We start from the raw sequence: 16,217 nt of genomic DNA, 5'->3' as shown, positions 1-16,217 counted from the left end.
GTCACATATTTATGGCTTGTGTGTGTGTGTGTGTGTGTGTGTGTGTGTGTGTGTGTGTGTATTTCAGTAAAACTCCTAAGTAGTAGTAGGAGGCGGTAGGATGGATTTGATTCACAGCCATAGTTTGGCAACCCCTGCTCTAGACCACAAGCCCCTCTCTGGTTTAAGAAACCATTTCTAGATTTTATTGGTGGCCAACATCTACCCTTTTTTAACAGGTAGAAAAAGTACATGAGATTTTCTGTATTACATGCTTTTATGAAAATTTTAGGGTATTTTGCTAGTTGATTATGAGAACTCTAGCTAGTTTCCATTGAGGTCTAAAATTTTGTTTACTTAAATTGAAGGTTGTAAAAAATTATTTTGATCATTCTAGTAATTGTAAGGGTAATATTTTCCTTTTAATGGACTTTTGGCCTATTATTGGAGGTAATTTTTTATTTAATTTAAGTTTTATGTGTAGCTCTGGTGATTGGACATCCCATATGCTTGAAATCCTGAGTAATAGCTAATGCATAAGTAGTGGTTTGTTCAGGATTTCATGAGAACTCCCACTTAGAGCCAAATTATCTGTTGTACCATGATTTGGTGAGCCTCCCTATTTCTCAAGATTCTGTGAAGGTGTTTTTTCTACCTATTCTGATACCATAGATGCCCATTGTCTAAATGTTCTACTTGATACATTCAGCTTCAATTCATGTGTTTCTTAGAGCTTCTGTGGATGAAATTATCTATTGAAATCTATTTTTTTACTACCTTCAGTCTCTATCAGAATATATTCCATAATAATTTTGTGAATTATATGATGAAAACTTTATATCTTGAGCTTCTATTCTACCCAGTACAACTCTAGACAATTTATACACTAACAAGCAATATTGCAAAATTAAAATGGCTCTAAGTTTTAGCACATTCAAAATATAAGTAGGAATGTAGAACTGCTATCCCTAAAATAATTTATGCTATTTTGGGTCATATATATCAATGTTCCTTATAGTGAGTATTGAGATTTCAATTTGCTAGTAAGATTTCTTTAGTCTACTTTATTATAATTTATTTTAAAATCTTTTAACCTGTTGTTTAAATTTAAAGGGCCCGGACAAAAATAGTTTATTCTGCATATAGTCGAAAATCCCCAAAAGAAGTAAGAGATAAATTGTTGGAGTTACATGTGCATTATTATGTTTTGGAAGAGGCATGGTGTGTTGTAAGAACTAAGTGAGTATTAATCCTATGCTATATGATAACCATATATTTTTAAGCAATAGATGTTTCACTTTATTACTGTAGTTCTGATTCTTTAAGAATTTTTTATTTTAAATAAATTCCATTAAAATATCATCCTGGCATTTTAGTTAAAATTATTTCATCTAGAGAAGTAAAATTATACTATCTTTTAGGTAGAACCTAATTACAAAAAAATCATAGTATATTTTAGTAGCCTAAGTTTTTAATTCAACATCTTAAATTTAGATTTTTTCACAATTTTTCAAATATTTATGACAGTTTTTATTAGATGTCTAAAATCCTGATTTGAATTTGTGACAAAGATATCTTTCTGTTACAACAGCTAAATTATATTGGATGTGTAAGACTTAAGAGAAATGAGATAAAAATATTTCTAATAAAAATGTTAAGTTTCTGAATTTTGAATCTCTAACAATCATAAAATCCTAAGATATTTAATGGCTCTTTTGAGGACTTTATTTAGATTCCTAAGCAGATATATGAGTTGCTGCACATGACAGGAGATTCAGGCAAGTTAATTGCCTATTATAACAACAACAACAACAAATTGACAATCAAAAGAGCAGAATAGATTCTACAGTTGCTACACTGTATTATCTACGTTATCCATCTTTCAACCAAAAATTATCAGACCTGCAAAAAAAAAATGAGAAAGTGTGAAAAATACTCTGAAAAATACAAGTTAGTGGAAACTGATTCCAGTAGGCCCAGATGTTAGATTTAGCAACAAAGACACTATTATAAATATATTCAAAGGATTAAGAAAAATGTGTGCAAAGAATTAAAGGAAACATGGTATCAATGAGTGAAGAGATAAAGAATCTCAATGGAGAAATAGAAATATCTCCCTCCATGGAAATTCTAGAGCTAAAAAGCATAATAAATGAAGTGAAAATTCTTTCAATGCACTCAACAACAGCTTTAAAATGAAAACAGAAAATTCGATGAATTTAAAGATAGAACAAGAAAAAGTAGCTAGTCGAAAAAACAGGGACCAAATAGATTGAATAAAAATAGCCAAAGTAGCATGGACCTGTGTAACATCATCAAGTAGTTCAACACATGAATAATTTTAGTACTAGACAGAATGAAAGAAAAAAGGGACAGAAAAAATACTTGAAGAAATGTTGGCCAAAAATTTCTTAAGTTTGGTAAAAGCCATTAAATTTAAAGATGCACTAAGCTCAACAAATCCAATTAGGACAAACCCAAAGAAAACCATAGCAAGGCATATCATAGTCAAACTGGTGAAAGCAAAAGATAAAGTGAAACCTTGAAAATAACAAATGAAAAAATGATACACTATATAAACATCTGACTTCTCATCAGAAATAGTGGAAATAAACAGGCATAGGGATGATAATTCAAAGTACTAAAGGAAAAAAATCAAGAATTCTATATTTAGTGAACTTATCTTTTTAAAATGAAGGTCAATAAAGACATTTTGAGATCAACAAAATCAAAGATAACTTGTTACTAACAGACCTATACTTCAAGATGGACTGGAAGTCCTATAGCTAATGAGAAATGATACCAGATGGTAACTCGGATATACAGGAAATACTGAAATGCACTGGAAATGGTAAATGTATGGATATTAATCACTATACATTTTATTCTCTGGAAATCTTTAACAGATATATAAAGCAAAGATAATAGTATTATATTTTTGAGTTTACATTATAAATTAATTGAATATACATGCCAGTAATAGCACAAAAATGGAATATAAATGGAAATAAAATATATGATTTACTGGAGATAATTCAATTTTAATGGTAAGTAAATTGTGATATGTTAGAAGATGCCTTTTGTTATCCCTAGAGCAACCACTTAAAAAAAAGCAAAAAAAAAAAAAAACCCAAAAAACCCTAATGATCCAATAGATGAAGTCAATGATATACTAAAAATGTTTTGTTTAATATAAAAGAAGGCAAGAAAGAGAAACAGAATCAAAAAAGAAATGAAACAAATAGGAAAAAAAAAAAAAGAGCATAATGACCTGAACGAGCCTGGAAGTCATTGTGTTAAGTGAAATAATTCAGGCACAGGAAGATAAATACTGTGTGTTCTCACTCATATGTGGAAGCTAAAAAAAAAATTGAGTTTGTAGAAGCAGAGGGTAGAATTATGGTTATTAGAGCAGGGAAGGGGAACAGGGAGGGCAGGATAGGGAGAAGTTGGTTAATGGGTACAAAATTACAGCTAGATAGGAGGAATAAGTTGTAGGGTTCTATAGCACTATAGGACAAATATATTAATAGTTAATAATTTATTGTATGTGTTCAAAAAGCTAGAATACAGGATTTTGAATTTTCCCCACACAAAGAAATGATAAGTGTTTGAGATGATGGATATCCTGCTACCCCAATATGTACAACTGTTATGTGTCAACTAAAAAGAAATGGAAAAAAGTAAACATGTAACTAACATAAGACACAGCGGTTGTACTCCTGGCCATTTATTCCAGAAAAATGAAAAGTTACGTTCACACAAAATTCTGTGGACAAATGTCTATAGCAGTTTTGTCTATAATATCACAAACCTGAAACAACTCAGATGTTTTTCATGAGGTGAATGGTTAATGATGATACATTCATACCGTGGAATGCTACTTAGCAATAAAAAGGATCAAACTATTGTTATACATAAGAACCTAGATGAATCTCCAGAGAATTATTTGAATGAAAAAAAAGATAATCCCTAAAGGTTACATATATCAAATGACAAATTTATAGCCATGGAGAATGATTAGTGGTTGCTAGGGGTTAAGGTTGGATGGGAATATGAGGAAAGTGGGTGTGGCTACGCAAGGGCAACAACGTAAGAGATCCTTGTGTGATAGAAATGTTCTGTATCTCGATTCTATCTATATAAATAACCTCGAAGTGATATTAGAGAAAATTTCAAGATATTACCATTGAGGGAAGCTATCTAAAGACTATACAAGATCTCTTTGTATTATTTCTTACTTCATGTAGATCTCCAAATGTCTCAAACAGTTTTTTTTTTTAAAGGGCATAATAGCAAGCCTAAATCAAATCACATTAGTCATTACAAATGTGAATAGAGACTAAACGCTCAAAACAAAAGACAGAGATTGGCAGACTGAATACAAAAGCAAAACCCAACTATGGGCTGCCTGTAAGAGATGCATTTTAAATACAAATATATATATTGATTGAAGGAAGAAAGGAAAATATATTCCATATGAGTAAACATATGAAAGCTGAAGTGAATATATATTAATGTCAGATAAAGTAGATGTTAAGACAAGGAGTAATACTAGAGACAATCGCATTTTATTATATGATGCTAAATAGTTCAATACAGCACAAAGATATGATAATTTGAATGTGTATGAACTTAAAAGAGAATTCCAAAATATATGAAGCAAAAAATGACAGAACTTAAAAGTAGACCAATAATTATAATTGGAGATTTCAATAATTCTCTCAGTTAAATGATACAAAAAACCCACAAAAAATCGACAATATAGAACATTGGAACAATACTACGAACCAACATAACCCAAATGAAATTTATATAAAGCTCTGCCGCAAAACAGCAGATACATGTACTTTTCATTCTTTTCAAGTGCCAGTGCAACATGTACAATATGCTATGACACAAATCTCAATACATTTAAAACTGTTGAAATCATACAGACTGTATTTTCTGACAAAATGGAATTGAATCTGAAATCAACAACAGAAAGCTATGTGAAAAACGCCCAAATAATTGTAAATTAAACAATATGCTCTTAACTCCCACAAGAGAAATTAGAAAATATTTGAACCGAATGAACTTGAAACCACAGCATATCAAAATTTGTGGGATATGACCAAAGTAGTACTTAGAAAGAAATTTATAGCTTTGTTTATATTAGAAGACAAGTAAGATATTAAATCAGTTATCTAAGCTTTCACCTTAAAAAGGTAGTGAAAAAAAAAAAAAAAGTAAACCCAAACTAAGTAGAAGGCAGGATATTACAGAGTGGTCATCCGTTGTAGAAAACAGGAAAACAATAAGAAATCAATGAAAAGAAAAGCTGGTTCTTTGAAAAGATTAATGAAATTGATGACCTTCTGATTTGATCAATCAACAAAAAAAGAGGAAATGCATGAAATACCAATATATTGGTACAAAAAGGAATCATACAGTCATTAGAAAGAATAAGGGAATATTACAAATAAATTTTCATCAATAAATATGACAGCTTACTGAAAATGGAGAAATTTCTTAAACTACCAAAACTACCCCCCAAAATAGAATATTTTAGTGCTTATTAAATGAATTGAATTCAAAATTAAATCTTTCCCACAAAGAATGCTTCAGAAAGCCCAGGTATTTCAATGGTGAATTCTGTCAAATATTTAATAAAGAAATAATACTAACCCTTTACAAAATCTTCGAGAAAATAGAGCAAGCAGTATCATTTCCCCACTCATTTCCTGAGGTATATGTTTCCCTGATACTACTGAGAAGATTTCACAAGAAAACTGCAGACAGTTATCTCATGTGAACATAGATGAAAAATCCTTAACAATTAGTAAATTGAGTTCAGCAATACTTAAAAAGAATAATCCATCAAGACCAGTGGGTTTTATCTCAGGAATACAAAAATGATTTAAATTTACTGTATTAGTTTAATGAAGAGAAAATCTATGTGATCATCTCAATAGGTATAGAAACAGCATTTGATAACATTAAGTACCCATTCATGGTAAAACTCTCAGCAAATGGGAAATAGAAGGGAACTTATTCAATGTGATAAATCATGTAAACAAAAAACCTACAACTAACAACCTTAATGATGAAGGACTGAATGTTTTCTCCCAATGATTGGGATGAAAGCAATGTTATCTTTTCTCTCCATTTCTATAAAACATTGTACAGAAGTCATAACCAATGTAGTAAGTCAAGAAAAAAGAAACAAAAGGCATTGAGATTAAAAGGGAAGAGGAAAAACTGAATTTATTTATAGTTAACATGTTTATATAAAAGGTGATAAACGAATAAGTGTATCAGTATCACAGGAAAAGATCAATATTTGAAAATCAGTTGTATTTCTATACGTCAGCAATGAAAAAATGGAGAATGAAATTAAAAATAAATTCTATTTATGTTATCATTTAAAATATTAGGAATACATTTCCTGAAACTAGAGCAAGACTTGTACACCAAAAACTATAGAACATTGTTGAAAAATTCACTTCATTGATTAAAAGAGCATTTGGCAGTTCTCCCCAAATTGGTCTATTGGTACAACGCAATTCCAATCAGTATCCCAGTAGGCTTCCTGTTGAAAATGACCAGTTGATTCTGAAATTTATATGGAAATACAAAGGACCTAGAATGACCAAACAATTTTATAGAACAATAGCAAAAGATATTAAGACTTATGACAAAGCTATAGTAAACAAGACAGTGCGGTATTTCCATAAAGATAGATAACTAGAACAAAAACAACACTTCAAAATAGACACACACTTACATGCTCTATTGATTTTCAACAAAGACACCAAGGTAGTTATTGGAGAAAGTAAAATTTTTTTCAACAAAATGCACTAGAACAATTGCACTTCCATATGCATGCACATACAAAGAAACCCTTTACCTCAAATCTTTCCATTTTTTCTTTTATTTTAAGTGGGTAATAGACCTATACAGAAGAGCTAAAACTGTGAAATAACTAGGAGAAAACAGAAAGTCCTTGTGATCTTCTGAGAGTTTGGGGATACTAAGAGAGTTAGGGTGAGCAGGACAGAAGACTACAGAGAATAGATCATCACAGAGAAAGACCTCCAGAGATCTGTGAGGTTTCCCTTTTGAGTATTCAGTAGAGTAATTATGAGGCCATGCTTCTGAGGAAACTAAGGCTGTGGAAAGAATCAAGATGATAAATGAGAGGAGCTTTGGCACTCTCACAGACTAGCAAACCTCATATTTCATGGGGCATTGGGTACAGTACTAAGAAGGGCCTCAGTGGTGGAGAGTAATTAGCCCCAGATTATACATTTCTCTGGTCCCACTTAACAAAAGGACCAAGTAAATTAACTACATCATAGAACAAAGCTCTAGAATATTTACAGCAACACAAAGGCGTCCAGTAACAAACAGTAAGATTCATAATGTCTGTTATTCATTCAATGATTATCAGTTAAAAATAGCAGGGAAATATCTCCATAATGTGGAGAAAAATCAACCAATCAAAAGCAAAGCAGAACTGGAACAGGTGTTAGAATTAGCAGACAAGAACATTAAAACAATTAAAATAACTACATTCCATATGTTCAAAAAGTTAAGTGGAAACATGGAAGACATATAAAAGACCCAAATTTAACATCTAATGAGGAAAAATTTTAAGTCTGAGATGAACAATACACTGGATAGAATTAATGACAGATTAGATGTAGAAGAAGAAAAGATTGATGAACTTGAAGATGTAGCAATGGCAACTATGCAAGATGAAATATATAGAGAAAGAAGAAAAATATATATTCATAGACCATCAATGATCTACAGGACTTTAAGTGATTTAATATACATATAATTGGAGTCCCCATATGTGGGACATAAAATATTTGAAGTAATAATTGTGTAATTGTTTCCAAAGTTCATGAAAACTATACCCATAAATCCAAAAAGGTTACAAACCCCAAAGACAAACATGAAAAATACTACACCAATAAACATCATAATTAAGTTTCTCAAAACAATTTTGTCACTACAGCATCTAAAGAAATTAAAAGGATAATTAGGGAATATTATGAACAACTTTACTTCACCATGTAGGACAAAATAGATGAAAATGGACAAATTCCTTGAAAGATGCAAACTGCTAAAGCTCACTTAAGAAAAAATAGAACATGTTATATCTAATACGAATGATCTTATATCTTATAATAAATTTGAATTTATAGTAAAAAAAATTCTTCTCACAAAGAAAACTTTAGGGTAGATATCTTTACTGCAAGTAACTCTAATTTCACAAACTATTCCAGAAAATTAAAAAGGAGGGATTACTTACCAATATGTTCTATGAGGCCAGCATTATCCTGATATCAACACCAGAAAAACATTACAATAAAAGGAAACAACAGACCAGAATTTCTCATGAACATATATGTAAAATTTCTAGATAAAATTATAGCAAACAAATCCAGCAGTATATTTTTAAAAAGAGTGGGCATGATATGCAAGTGGAGTTTATCCCAAGAATGCAAGGTTGTCTCAATATTTGGAAATCAATCAAGGGAATTCACCATATTCACAAACTAAAAAAGTAAGACCACATGATCATCTCAATATATTCAGGAAAATAGATTCAGTATTTGACATAATCCAATATCCATAATTAATTAGAAGCCCTCTGAAAACTAGAAATAGAAGGTAACTTATTTATCTAAGAATATAAAATTTCTAGAAAACCTTTGGTCAAGCAAAGATTTCTTAGGTACAGTATCATGAGCATGATCCATAGAACATATTGGTAAATACAATCTTACTAAAATTACAAACCTTTGATCTTTTATAAACACTGTTAGGAAGAATTAAAAGATAAACTACAGTCTAGGAGAAAGCATTTTCAAAGCCTATGTCTCACAAAGGACTTTATCTAGATTTATTAAGAACACTCAAAATGCAGTAATAAGCAAACAACCCAATAAAAGGGCAAAATATTTGGACAGGCACTTCAACAACAAAAAAAATCTGGATGGAAAATAATCACAAGAAAATATGCTTGATATTATTAGTTATTTGTGAAATACAAGTCAAAACTACAATGAGATACCACTAAAGAACTAATAATATGTCTAAAATTAGAAAAAACGATCATGCCAAGTGGTGCTGACACTCTGAAGGACCTAGAATTCTCATATACTGATGGTATGAATGTAATATAGTACAACCACTTTGCAAGACAGTTCAGCAATTTTATAAAAAGTGCAACATACACCTACTATGTGTATTTACATAAGATAAAGCATACAGCCAAACCAATAATTGTACCCAAATGTTCATAGCAGCTTATATTTTATAATAATCAAAAACTAGAAATGACCCAAATATTCATCAACAGATGAATGGATAAACACACTATTGTGTAATATCCAGCCAGTTTAATAATACCAAAAGGAAATAATGAACTATTGATACACACAATATGGATGAATCTCAAAATAATTCTACTGAGGAAGCCAGACAAAAAAGATAATATGCAATAATTCCAGAAAATGCAAATAAATCTTTAGTGACAGAAGGCAGATGAATAGCCTGAGGAGGGGAGTTGGCTGGGACAAGAGAATAGGATTACAAAAGGGCAGAAGTAAACTTTTGGGAGAGATGGATATGTTCATGATTTTTATTGTGGCTGTGGTTTCACAGATGTATACATATGTTAAAATGCATCAGAGTGTGTACTAAGTATGTGTAGTTTGTTGAGTAGTTATTGAGCAGTTATGCCTTGATAAAGCTGCTAAAAAATCTGACAAGGACTTTTATTCAGAATATGTAAAGAACTCAGACCTCAATAAATAAGAAACAACACAAAATTTGGCAAACTAATGAATAGACATTCCCCCAAAGAAAATATTTTGAATGAACCATAACCACACTAGCCTGACTAAAATTACAAAAACTGATAATACCAAGTGTTTCTGAGGATAAAGAACAACTTAAACTCTCATAAATTTTTGGTGGAAATGGAAAATGGTGCATTTACTTTGGAAAACAGTTTTGAAGTTGCTTATAAAGTTAAGTACACACTTACCACACAACCCAGCAATTCCATTCCTAGATGTGCTCCTAAGAGAAATGATAGCGTATGTCCACACAAAGCCTTGTCCATGATTGTTCATAGCAGCATTGCTCATTATCACCAAAAACTCAAAACATCTCAAATGTTTATTAACTTACACATGGATAAATTGTGTTATCTCCACACAATGAAATACTGTTTAGCAATAAAAAGTAAGGAACTACTGAACTACAGTTAGAAATGGAAGAACTACAACATCTGAGGTATGAATATCAAAGACATGCTAAGGTAAAGAAGCCAAAAATTAAAAGACTACATAATGTATTTATATGAAATTCTAGAAAAGGCAAAACTATAGTGCAGAAAGATCAGTAGTTGCCTGGGGCCATGTTTTGGGGAGGGCGTTAACTGTAGAACGGCACATGGGAACTTGCTGGGGTGATGGTAATTTTCTGCATTATGATTGTGGTAGTGCTTACACATGTATACACATTTGCCCATACTTAACAAACTTTACACATAAAATGGGTGAATTTTATTACATATAAATTATGCTTCAATATAGATGTTAAAAAAATTAGAAATCACGAGACCAGCCTGAGAGAGAGAGAGAGAGAAAATAAGAAAGAAACCAATTCTGCCTCACTCCTTTCCTTTAATGACTTTCATGCAGGGTTACTCTGTAGTGAGTAATATTGTCTCATTTAGCCTACTCATAGCAGCCACCCTAAACCAGAAAGGGGTGAGGAAAACAAATTGGCTTAAGAGCCTCCTTTCCCTGACTTGGAGTTTGTTTTCATGCTAATCCAAGGCAATTTATGCTCAACAATATGAAATTCATCAGGAATTTGATTAGCTTTCCTTTAATTTGTCTCATTCCACTATAAATGGACCTTATGTTTGGATGGTAATGTCACTTGTAAAATATTTATATTTCATTTTGAAAGTTAATTTTTAAGTATATATTTATAAATGTTATGTTGAGCCTTTATTTTAGGATGTCTCATTATTTAGCTAAGTAGGACATAAAAATGCAACATACTTAATTTAATTTTTTAATTTCTAAATGTTGAACTTATGTTTTTTGAAATGCTTTAAAATATTTAATTTATTAAATAAATTAGTCTCTGAAAATCTAGGAGATAGTTTATAATTTATGTCTCTCCTCTAGATATGAATACATTTTTATACATATATATGTCTATCTTGTTTTAGGCCTGGTTGCAGTATGCTTGAAATCTGGGATGTGGAAGACCCGTCCAATGCAGCTAACGCTCCCTTATGCAGCATCTTGCTCAAGGATGCAAGGCCTTACTTCACCACAGTATTTCAGAATAGTATGTACAGAGTATTGAAGGTTAACTCAGATTGAGACTATCAATTACACTGTGGTACAGTGAAGTGTGTCAAAAACAATCACTTTTTGCCTTATTTGCATTAATAAAAATCACAGGCTTTAATAAGGGATGCTTAAATATAAGAAAATAGAAGTGATTTAAAATTTTTCCAATTACTAAAGGTAGATTAATTGTTTTTCATTGAAACATCAGCCTTATAAAGCTTATTCCATACTGCATAAACAAATGCCCATCTTAGAATTTTAAAGAAAAATGTATGTAAAAGAACAATGAATTTTAATAAATCAAGGTTAAGTTTTTTTTTTAATCCAACTAGGTGCACTGCTATAGATTTTTTCTAGTATCAGGGTGTACCAGCTCAAACTCTTTACTGAGAGTAGAATAACTTAGGCTCTGAAACAACACTGGTTTAAGATCCTGATACTGGTCACAACCTCTTTACCTCCATGAGGAAATTTGTAACCATGTGTCTACTAAGGTGTTTTTTTCTTAACTAGCCTATAAGAAAGATATTTAATAGCTTTGATAACTTTAGTATTTCTAAAAACATCTTGTTTTGTAATGTTTAGAATCTCTTGAAATGTATTTACCCAACCAGATAAGTATATTCTACTGATTAGTTCTCAATCTAAGTTCAATAGGGTATTGATCTGCCTTTGGAATCCCATGGGTTTTCTTTTAATATCCAGGTAAAATTAAAATTGCTATGATATACAACCAAATTTTGGGGTTAAACACAATCATAAAAGAAAATCCAGTTAAATTTATCAAATGAGATTTTCAGATCCTAAATCTTAAATGAAGAGCCCTGTAGCTTATTGGACATAGTCCTTATTTCTGGTCACCATCTTTTGTAATAACATATTTTTAAGTCCTCATTTGTTTTTGGTTTTAGATGAGGAAGGTCATTGTTTTACAAATCTTCTCCTTCAGTACAACCTACCAAACAATAATGCTTTGAAAAGTGGTAAAAAGTTTTCTTGAAGATATAATTTCCAACTGCAAAGATAAACAATCTTTTTCTCTGTTTGATAAATATTAAATATGCAAGATCTGTAATATTTTAATGTGCATCTACTTTAAAGTAGTCATCTTGGAGTTTTTACAATTTCCTTAAATTTTTGGCCCTTTATACTTGAGATAACAAAATGACTTAATTCCAGAGATTATTAGTTCACTTATAGTAGATAGACAATTATATACAGAACAATAAAATTATTTTTCAATTATAGTTGTAAACATTTTATTATAATATACAAAACTAAGAAAGCATGTCACATTTTATTTATTTTAGCATATACAAATAATTTGTTTTGGTGTAAGTGTGGAGTAAAGGTAAGGGCCAAAGAAAGAAAATAAGCATAACACCTAATATTCATAAAAATTAAAATAACACATTTTGGGTGATGTTTTCACAGGAAATATTTTAAGGAAGTTGGCAGAATTTTTTTTAAAAAGGAGCATTCTATTGGTTATGTGGATTTATGTATAGGAGAACCAATAAAATTATTTTCAACTTTTATGGTTGTAAATTATTTTGATGCAGGATACAAAACAGCTAAGAAAGCATACCACATTTTATTCATTTTAGCATTTTCAAATAATTGTTTCAGTGTAAGTGTGGGGCAAAGATGGAAAAGAGACATAACACCCAATGTTGATAAACTTACACTTTTCAGATAATGGTTCATAGGAAACATTTTAAAGAAGTTGGCAGAATTCAACAAAAAGGGGATGAGCTGTATTAACTAATAAAATGTGCCATACACGTTTTCAGATGGATTTATGTTATTTTCATGTGCTATGTATGTTAAATAATTTAAAAGCCATTGAAGATCCTGTGTGTTTTTTCTGTCTTTTCATGTCTTTTACCAAGCATACATTTGAAATTGAAATAGTTTTCATATGAAGGGAGAAATCATAGGTTGCCAGATTTAATAGCTATGCTTATGATGGCGGTGATTTTTCTTACCTATTTTCAAATAGTTCTGTAGAGTCTCACACAGATGGCACTGTACTGTGATGAAAATAGTATGGGCTTTGTAATGAGATGAATCTAAGTTTGATTCCTGGTTCTTCCATACCAGATATACCTACCATCCATGCAAAAAATATTTATTGGGCACTTACAGTATACCAGGCATAGTGCTTAAGTTTAGCCATGTTACTTAACTCTATGAGCTTCAATTTCTCAACTTGGAAATCAAAACTCACAATACCTATTTGGCAGGGTCATTATGAGTATTAGTGAAATAATGTGTCAAAGTGCTTAGCGCATAAAGGCACTCAACAACATTAGTTTTTCTCCTCCCTCTCCCCCATCCCACTAAATAACCATTTCAGTAATATTATGTTACAGGGTGAAGTTAGCTAATTTCAGAATTTCAAATAGTCCTTCCTTTATTTGGTGTCAACAAATAGTAATACTGGACAACAGCTTACTTTTGTATAAATTATTCTATTGGCTTCTTGCCTGCCAGAAGGCAGGTGGTTTCCTGTGATTATATTTTTGCACATGGATTTGAAACCATGGCGAGACAGGAGGGGCACACAAGCTGCAGCAACCCCTGCCATCATCCAGTTGTCAGAGGCTGATGCAGAGCTGCAATAAATATGTGTGTGCTACCCTTTTGCAGCTTATAGACAACACATCCAAAACAGTTGAATATTTTTTATTTTAATAATAAACATGTTTATATTGTATATGTTTCTATTATACAAGCAATATGAACTCATTATGGAAAATTAGTTTTGAAAAAACAGGCAATTTGAAAGAACAGGGGAAAATATTCATAGACACCATTAACATTTCATTGTTTTCTTCCAGACTTTCTCTTAGCCATATATTTTTTTGCTTATTTTCCTCTTTTAACATAGCTTTAAGCTGTTTTATTTTATTCTTGACATAATAAATATGGAAATATGTTGTTATAGGCAACTTTAGTGGCTATGTAATATCCCATTTTGTGTGTGTATCTTTAACCACTGTTAAGCTATTTTAATTTTTGCTATTATGTGTATGTATACATAGAACACCACAATTCACATCTTAGTGCATTAAGATATTTTTTATGATTTCAAAATTATTTCCATAGGATAGATTTCATAAAGCTAAATATCATTAAAAGAATGTGGACGCCCTTAAAGCCTTCAGTGCAGTTTGCTAAAATTACCTTTGCAAAGGATTGTATGCACCACCAAAAGTTAGTTGTGTGACAGTCCTCATTTTACAACACTCTCACGTTGGTTAGCCTCATTAGAACTACTTTTTGCTAATTGTGAGTTTCAAAATATTATTATTTTAATTTGCATTATTCCATGTCCAGTAAAAATTCACTGTATTCTTTTTATTTAGAATGTGTACTTCTCTGGAGCTCTGTATGTGCTTCTATTCTTTGATTAATACATTGAGTCTCCTCATAAGTGGTGGGGATAGAGATAAGAAAGAAAAAAATCTCTATCAGAAAATAATTTTAACTATGAGAAATATAAGGAAATTTTCAAAAGAGCAAGTAGGTATATAATTTCTTGCACAAAAATCAAATTAAGATGAGTCAAGGACTTAAACTGGCAGAACTTTAAAACTTTTGGAAGAAAATAGAGAAATGCAAATTAAAACCACATGGCAAAATTTACAAGTCTGATAATAAGAATTGGTGAGGACAGGGAGCAATAAGAACTCTCATGAAATTATAGCAGGAGTATAAACTGGTACAGCCACCTTGGAAAATAACTTGGTACCTAAAAAATTTTAAGGTATGTAGTCCCTACAACCAAAAATTTCAGCCTAAAGAAATGTTTGTATAAATATACTAGAGAAACCAATTATTAATATAAGAATGTTCATGAAAGTATTATTTGTACCTGAAAAAAAAAAGCTGAAAACAACCCAACAAGCCACCAACAGAATGTATTAAATGAAGTATTTCTATATAGTGGAATATTATAAAGGCGTGAAAGTGATCTACACTCACTAGTATCAGCAGGAACCAATCTCAAGTATAAGGTTAAGGATAAAAAACTAAGTATTCAAAGGGGGTATATACGTATGTAAATAGATATGCCATTTATATATAGACTGAACACAAAGCAATATTTATAGGAGATACAATGTGGCAAGACAATGAAAGCATAGGCATAATTAGTTCAAAACATAGGCTGGTGATCACTTCCAGGAGAGAATGCAATACAGGAGAGGCCCTGGGTGCTTCAATATTACTATTTCATTTTTTAACTTGGTGCTACGTACATGTGTTCATTTTATAATCCTTTAAAATGGACACTTTATAATGTCTAATATATTTTATACTCTTCAAAGTATTGTTTTACCACATCTGTGTTTCTTAAAACCTCACATTCTCTTTAAGTAGCTCTGGGTGCTTAAACAGCATCAAGAGTTGTTCTGATGACTGAGATTCAGCTATTCAAACAAATTCTCAGATTGTAAATTGTATTGAGTTTCCATTTGTGCAATATATTACTTTGTTTTTTTCAAATAGCAGTTGCTGTGACTATGCCTTTACTGAACAGAACAAACTAGAAAGAGTAATTTGATTATTTTGTATATTGTTTTCTTATTTAAATTTTTGTCTATGAAAAGTAATTCATGTTAATGAAGGAAGAGTTGGAAAATCCAGGATAATAAATATATGAACTTTCAGGAGTAGTACACCTTCTTAAAAATTTTCAGATTGTGGTTCACAGGATTTTGAAAAAAGACATTCATAGAAATTAATGTCTTTTATTACATTGCAATTCATAGCAGTTACTTGATTTTTTTGTATAATCAAGATGTGCAATATTATGGGGTTTCTTCGTGGCCTTAAAATAGCCTTCATATGATGAGA

General features: G+C 31.0%; 1 protein-coding gene and 1 long non-coding RNA gene across 3 annotated transcripts in view; one reads left to right on the top strand and one right to left on the bottom strand.

Annotated features, from left to right (window-relative positions):
* The window catches only part of DPY19L2 (dpy-19 like 2), a 110,473-nt gene extending 98,859 nt beyond the window's left edge, over positions 1–11,614 (top strand). The window contains exons 21-22 of the mRNA XM_045564415.1: positions 1,093–1,218; positions 11,228–11,614. Coding sequence (XP_045420371.1) covers positions 1,093–1,218; positions 11,228–11,384 — 283 coding nt within the window. The 3' untranslated portion in view covers positions 11,385–11,614. The remainder of the gene's footprint in view (positions 1–1,092; positions 1,219–11,227) is intronic.
* Positions 1–16,217, bottom strand: part of LOC123647157 — a 36,217-nt gene that overhangs the window by 1,235 nt on the left and 18,765 nt on the right. The window lies entirely within an intron of this gene.

Source organism: Lemur catta, chromosome 11 (assembly GCF_020740605.2).
Source record: "Lemur catta isolate mLemCat1 chromosome 11, mLemCat1.pri, whole genome shotgun sequence".
NCBI classification, from domain to species: domain Eukaryota; kingdom Metazoa; phylum Chordata; class Mammalia; order Primates; family Lemuridae; genus Lemur; species Lemur catta.
Note: the sequence above shows the minus strand (reverse complement) of the source record. Positions and strands in the feature narration are given on the sequence as shown.